Source organism: Mchenga conophoros, linkage group LG1 (assembly GCF_057382185.1).
Source record: "Mchenga conophoros isolate Kocher_MC1m ecotype Shallow Benthic linkage group LG1, M_conophoros_male_GT1.1, whole genome shotgun sequence".
NCBI classification, from domain to species: Eukaryota; Metazoa; Chordata; class Actinopteri; order Cichliformes; family Cichlidae; genus Mchenga; species Mchenga conophoros.
The window spans coordinates 6,780,039-6,787,207 of NC_140526.1; the positions used below are offsets into that span (position 1 = coordinate 6,780,039).

Sequence of the window (7,169 nt, forward strand, 5' to 3'; positions counted from 1 at the left end):
GTAATTATTGTCTTTTTAATAAATATTTGGGTCTTTTAAAGGTAGCTATATAATACATCCTTCCTTTGGAATTAATAAACAAGTAAAAAGTAAAAACATTCTGTTTAATATGCTGCAAAAGGTTGCGATTGAGCAGGTTTCTGTGTCCTGAGGCGATCCAGTTCCAGCATAAAAGGACTTGGAACAGTTTCACAGGGGGAGGTGAGACCAGACTTAGTGGGTATAACACTAACAGGACAGCTGGTGTGCTCAGGCAGTCTCAGTGAAGGATGGTATCTCCCCAGGGGGACCTTTAAGCCTTGGCTTAGAGGTGGTAGTAGAGCAGAAGATGCATTTATTTTGTGTTTTTCTTTATGGCCTTGAAATCATTAGTTTTTGTGTATTTGTCTGCTACAGGAAAACATGAAAAAGTTGCATTTTCAATTAGAGGAAGTCATTAAAGAAAATGAGAAACTCCATGATGAAATTACCAAGACCGGAGCGGTCAATCAGAAAGACTGGTAAGAAAAAATGCACGGCTTTGTGTATGTGGGTTATTTCAACACTGTATGAACTTGATTTGCCGTCATCATTCATTCATCTGATCTTGTAATGAAAATTAAATGTCTTTTTTCTTTATCCATTGCTAGATGATAGATGCAATTAAGAAAATGAAAGAAGCTAAACCTTTGTTTCCTTTGGTACACCCCTGCTGCTGGTATTCTGTCTTTCATAATCATTCTAGCATAGAATGCTGCTGACACTGACTGAAACTAACTCTGAGAAGTTAGATAATTGCACTGCCTTTATGTAAACTATCAGGGATTTTAGAGTTGTTAACCTCTTCATGTATCTCAATCTAATATATAAGGGATTACTTAAGTACTAGGAATACATGTTGATGCTCAGTACATTTGTATATGTATAGACTTAGTCTTTATTTCAAGTGCTCTTGTGAAAAGTATAAATACTTCATGATACTAGATGTCCAATTCATTCAAAGGCCAACACTTGTAGGCAATCATATTAACTCATTTATTTGTATTCAGTAGACTCATCAAGTTGTTAATATGTTTCTTCTTAGAAAGACTAACTTGCAGGAGTAGAAAAGTATATGTTATCTTACAAGGATTACAGAATTTATGTAAGATTTGTTTCTTGGAAAGATAGCTTAATCTCTGTAAAGGCTAATGTAGCATGTAGCAAAGCTATTTATAGTATTTTTGTGTCTGTTTGTTAAATTAGCAAGTTTTGTGATGTGCTGATTTAGCATTGATAATATCTCACTCTCCTGCTTTCTTTCTTTCTGCAGTTATCAAATTCAACAACAGGCCGTTCTGGTTTTGCAGGAGAACCAGGATCTCATCAATCAACTCGAGGAGCAGCATGCTGAGGCCAAGGCCACTCACAGCAGACATAACACTGAAGGTATTTTCTGAAACACTGAAAGACCTAAAAAAAAATTAAAAAGATGAAATAAATTCTTCCACAAGCATTTACACTAAAATCTTTAAAATGATGCATGCATTTAAGAATTACGTCTGTTTTTTTTGTTTAAAAAAATGTTTTTAGGTCTTTTTTGATAGGGATAAATGAGGAAATACAGAATATAACACAGAATACGCAGAAAAAGTCTAAATGTCTACTTTTGGTGTTGGCCGTGTCCCTTTGAAGGTCGTAGATTCGAACGTTAACGCAGTAGATGTTTCTTTTTGGATTCAGGTATATAATGCAAACTTTCATTTTTGTTGGCTCTTTGACCTAGCTAACACAAAGATGCATTGTTAGACATAGGAAAAGCTTAAAAAAAGCAACAGCTTGTTTAAAAGAGCCTTTCACAACATTAACAATGTAACAAATCGTTGCCAGAATGAGCCCCGCCCTAAGAATATACATCTCGTCATGTGTCTCAGTCTAATATGGATGTGATTTATTATTATTTTCCTTTTTATTCATTTTCTTCTGTTTAATACTCTCTTTTTTTCTTATCTCTTTCTTGTTTCTTTAGTGGCAAAAGTGTCTAAGAAACTGATGTTATTAGAAGTGGAAAACCAGCGTTTGGAAGGGGACCTGGAAGAAAGCAGGAGGGAGGTGCAGAAAAATAAGAAGGAGCTTCAAGTTCTGCAGGCCCGCCTAAAGGATGCAGTCACCTGGGACGAACACTGCAGCATTGCTGGAAAACTGAGAAGGTACCCTTCTAATCTCACGTTATTAAACAAAACTGAATACTTAAGTATTAAAGCTGCTCTGTTATTTCAAAGAGAAAACAAGAAACTGTAGACTGAACAATTTATCTTCACAAGCCTTGACCATTCTTGCTCTATGTTGGGTAAGGGTGTTGAGAAAGCTTTGTTTATTATTATTTCAGTTGATTTGTAGCACAGATAAGTAGACAAAACAAGAACTACAACAAGAGTAGCACCTGAAGCACTGCAGTTTTAAGTGCAACAGAAAAGTCAAATGGGATTTAATGAATAAATGTACGTGGTCAGGTATTGTCATAGCCCCTGGGATTTAAAATACAACTCATGTTTACACAAATGGATCAAAAATAAATTGCATAAGCATGAAATAACAGGACTATTACATTTAAAACAAATATCAGTAGGCTATATTTTGGAGTTTTAATTGCAGATTGTGACACGTGCTGTGACATAATTCTATGAACTCTTCTCTTCACTCTCAGACAACTGGAGCAGCATGAGAGCAGAAGTAAGGGTGAAATTGACAAACTGCTTCTGAGAGTATCTAACCTCCAGGAGGAGAACAGGATTCTAGCTCTGGACAAAGCCCAGCTAACTGCAAAAACAAGGGCAATGGAGGCTGAGCTGGAGCTCTCCAGGCAATCCAACAGGTAGTAAATATTTAGTGTTCTTTGTTTGCTGTTATCACATACATGAAACCTGGTATACAGCAGTGAGACACAGTTCTTGGAAGGTTTTCAGCATTGCTTGAGCCATTAAAACAAAAGAATGTTATGATTACTATAACAGCATGTGGAACCAATTCCATTTTCAATATATTAAAATACTTTTGTGCAAAGAATATGCAGCATCTGGATATGTTGAGAAACAAACTGCCATAAAAACTGGTACATGGATGTTTAACAAGAGTAAAATCAGTGTAAACTATTTATTGTTTATAATTGGGACAGCTTGCTTTTAAAAAAACAAACACTCATGATAACTTGAAATTGAAGCAGTCTGATAATGTGCTAGACTCCTGCACATCCACTGAGCTCTGTGTTAAGGTTTTTTTAAATAAAAAAAATCCAACCTATATAAAGTAATATGGAAGAAGTCCACTTAGTAAGTGTTATGCACATGACTTTCATGTGGGAAAATGTGGTTCATATCCTATGTGAGGATCAGTGCCAACAAGCTCGTCTGATGGGAGACAGGAGAACTTTCTATTTTTATATAATCACTTTATTAATTTAATTATTATTAATTTATTTTTTTCTTTTCTAGATTTCTGTCCAACATTGTAGCTGGTGATTCATTCTTTTGTCCTGTTTGTCTAATGTTTTGACACCTAGTATAATTATAATTAATTAACTGTAGGGATTGCAAGGGATTGCAGCTGTACTTAAATATGTTCTGGTCTGGAGCCTTCGTTTCCCAGTAGATTTGTGCTGAGATTAATGTGAACTCTTTCAATATGAAGTGTGAAGTCTGTCAAAAGGTGTTTAATAACCAACATTTCCCCCCACCTTGTGCAGATGGCATGATCTCAAGTATCATCCAGCTAACCTATTGTCCTTCTTCTTATTCAACCCTTCTATCTGCTGCTTTCCCTTTTCTTAACCCCTGCTTATTTTTCTTTACCATGTTTTCACCAAACCTCCCTTTCGCACTCCATTCTCGTGCCCCCATACTTTCTCTTTCTCTCTTTTCTGTGTTTTTGGTCCTCTTTTAATACTCTTTAATCAATTCCCTTCCTCACTCGCCTATCTTTCCATCAATTAGGAAGGCTGAAAGAAGAATGAGTATGTTGAAGCAACAAAAGGAAGAGTGTGTGTTAAAGGAGGAAAAGACACGGCACTACCTGGGAGCTGTCATTTCTGTGGCAGAACACATTTCCCAGGAGAGAGACCAACTATTACATATGGTACTACTGATGCTACTGTAAAAAGATTTTGTACCACATGTGACACTGAATAGATGCACAAACATGAGGGTCTTGAAACTTTCCTTTGATAAAAAAAAAGGTCTAAATATACTGAATATTAAGTATCAATTCATTCACTTACTAATTAAGCTGTTTGTAGTAATGCCAGCTTTGGTTGCTGTTTACAGACAATTGATCTGAAATGACAACAAAATTCAGTAGTTAAGGTGTAAAGGTATTTCATAAGGGTTGCAACAGGTCTGGAGGCAGGTAGGATTTTGGATTTTAAAAATAGTCACAGAAAAACTAATAGGCACCCAAAAACTGCTGGCAGATGCAAATCAGACTGGCTACCCCTCAAAATTTGTTGGTAATAATGTCATAAGGTTGCAGAAAACCTGGGACCAGTCCCTGGATAGATTACTGGTACATCTCAGGGCCAACATAGACAGGCAACCACTCACACTCACATTCACTGACATTATCTAATGCTTATTTGTATTTCCTGAACAAGTTTGCTCTTAAAATTAACTCCATTCTAGGAGAAAGAATCTTAAGCTCCTTCTCCTCAGCTCTGCTGAGAATCATTAAATTGATGGTTAGGACTTCCAGATAATCAGTCAACTGATCAATTAAAACTGAATTATTAATGATTCCAAAATCTTATTTGGTTTTCACATGCACCTGTTTTCAGAGATAGCAAATTTAATAATTTAATAGCAGAAAATTAACTAGCCATATAATACTATTCTTTCTCTCTTTTTTGCCATATTTTTCAAGTAGTATTTGATAACAGTGTAATAAAACTGGAAATTCTGTTTTTGGAGTGCCAGCCCAGTATTTTTAGTGGCTCCCATATAGCCACCCCTAAGAAATTTTTTTGGAGGAGGTGCCCCTGAGGATAGGTGACAAAAGTGTGCATTTGATTCAGTGTCATGTTAAAAAAACAGTTTGAGATTATTGGAACTTTGTGACATGATGCATTATTTTGCTAGAAGCAGCCATGAGAAGCTGGGTACAGTGTGGTGATGAGAGATGATGAACATGGTCAGCGACAATACTTGTGCAGGGTGCGGAATTTAAATTATGCCCAGTGATGTACTGAGGAACCCAAAGTGTGTCAAGAAAATATCCCCCATACCATTATAGCACCTCCACCACTGGCACCTTGTTTTTGATACAAGACAGGATGGATCCATGTTTCCATATTTTTTACCCAAAATTGTGACCCCACAGACAGGCAGCAGTTTTCCAGTCTTCTATTGTTAAAATGATCCTCACAAATGATCCTCACATGTATGCATATCTCTGTGTATATCTCTGTTGTATACTTTCATTATTCAGACAAGGTACACGCACAGAGAAGATAACGTAAAGGTTTTTTCAGTCAAAGCAATTGTATAAATCAGACCAAAAAGTGTGTAAGGCGTACAGGAACCGAACTGTCTGATTTTCCACCTCTGGCATTATATAACTGGGTATATATTATCTGGGTTTTTTTAAAGCATTGTGATTATGTATGTTATGTAAGCAGTAGAAATGTTTTAAATGCTGAGAACATTTTATTTTTTTTTAAATTTATACATAGTTGCCTATAAAGCACTATGATTATTGCAGAGTTAAAGAAGACTCACGGTTACTTTTTGTGTTTTTGGAGTTCTAAAGAGTCATGACCAGTAATCTGAGAATGACTGGCATGGGGGAGCCTTAGCTGACTTTGACTTTTTATGAAATCTTGATTCACACAGTTACTTAGTAGGTAATAATGAGTGAGTATTTTCTTATCCATCCTTATCCAACCTAGTACAAGTCTGCAGATTGGTTATACTGTCCTGAAGTTAGACAGCTTTTGTGCCTCACCCATTTGGCTGCACAGGATTTCTGTAAATTGGCAACAGTTTGACGTCTTTCATTCATTTCCTTTATCCAATTCTCCCATAATCCCTCACTTCCTTTATCCAATTGTGTGTTTAACCCTCCCTCTGTGTTCCTTTTTTAGCTCAGTAACCCGCCATCTTCCCTGTCTGCCTCCCTAGGCATCATCTCTTCAGCAGGAAAAGCAGAGATTCATCAGCAGGATTCTCAGTGGCACAGTTCGATTTGGAAAACTACAAGAAGAAGTCAAAGTAAGTTTGTTTATTAAAACATCACTTTCAGAATACAGTCACCTCCCCTGTAAACACTTTTTTTTTCACACAAGAATCATACATCAGTGGTTTTAAAAAGTCAAATCTGGCTCACTGGCTACAGTGGGTTTGGTTTGTCTTAATAATGTCTGCACATATGATTAAGGAGCCAGAACTCTCTTAATGTATTCCCAGAAGCTGCACTGCTACGTGGCAGGCAGGTTAATTTGATCTTAACCTCTGATGCTTGGCAAGCTTTTGAACAACACATTTGGTTCATCTGGTGCCTCAACTGATCAGGCTGAAACATAACGTTCCAGTTTCAGTCCTCATGTCTGGTGTCTATTGATCAGCCCACTCTACTGGAATTGATAAACCATCTGCTTGTCAGCCTCCACTACTCGCAACGAATAAATTGATGAACACTTGTGTCTTGCAGATTGCTTTCTCTTATGCTGACTTGAGTGGGTCAAGTCAAGTATCTTAGATAATCTTCTCATTTTTAAGAGCTCATGCAATTAGGACCATACATTGTAAGCATGTTTCATGTAAAGAAAGCACCAGTATAATGATAATGATCAGAGGTTATAAAGGGGTGCCGTTTGTGCTCTATGACTGTGGTCATAGAGAACATACTGCTGTTATGTGCTATTTTACATGCATTTTCTCACTTTGCCTGTCAGCACTTTTCCTTTATGTTTGTCCCTTTCTAAAAATCCTGATTCAATCCCCACCAGGCCATGGGTTCTTTAGTTCAGTTTTAGATTACTTTCATTTAATTTTGTTTTCAGTTGACTTATAATTATACATGAATTCAAATTAATTAGAGTTTAAATTAAACTATTATGCCATGAAATCTCATCCCTCGTGTACAGTATTGCACTTGCATGTAGTTGTCAGTACCAGACACATGCATGAGCATAGGTAATTGTAGATTAGAACACAGAGCCTCTT

At 36.6% G+C, this 7,169-nt stretch overlaps 1 protein-coding gene across 9 annotated transcripts in view; it reads left to right on the plus strand.

The window, feature by feature from the left end:
* Positions 1–7,169, plus strand: part of cep89 (centrosomal protein 89) — a 54,343-nt gene that overhangs the window by 12,230 nt on the left and 34,944 nt on the right. For 6 of the 9 annotated variants that reach the window (XM_085293764.1, XM_085293678.1, XM_085293277.1 and 3 more), the window contains 6 exons: positions 397–500; positions 1,292–1,407; positions 1,988–2,168; positions 2,666–2,833; positions 3,948–4,089; positions 6,126–6,215. In XM_085293764.1, the coding sequence (XP_085149890.1) occupies positions 397–500; positions 1,292–1,407; positions 1,988–2,168; positions 2,666–2,833; positions 3,948–4,089; positions 6,126–6,215 (801 nt within the window). Of the gene's footprint in view, positions 1–396; positions 501–1,291; positions 1,408–1,987; positions 2,169–2,665; positions 2,834–3,947; positions 4,090–6,088; positions 6,216–6,410; positions 6,487–7,169 lie in introns of those variants that run through there. The other 3 variants (XM_085293363.1, XM_085293523.1, XM_085293935.1) reach the window with 2 other exon arrangements.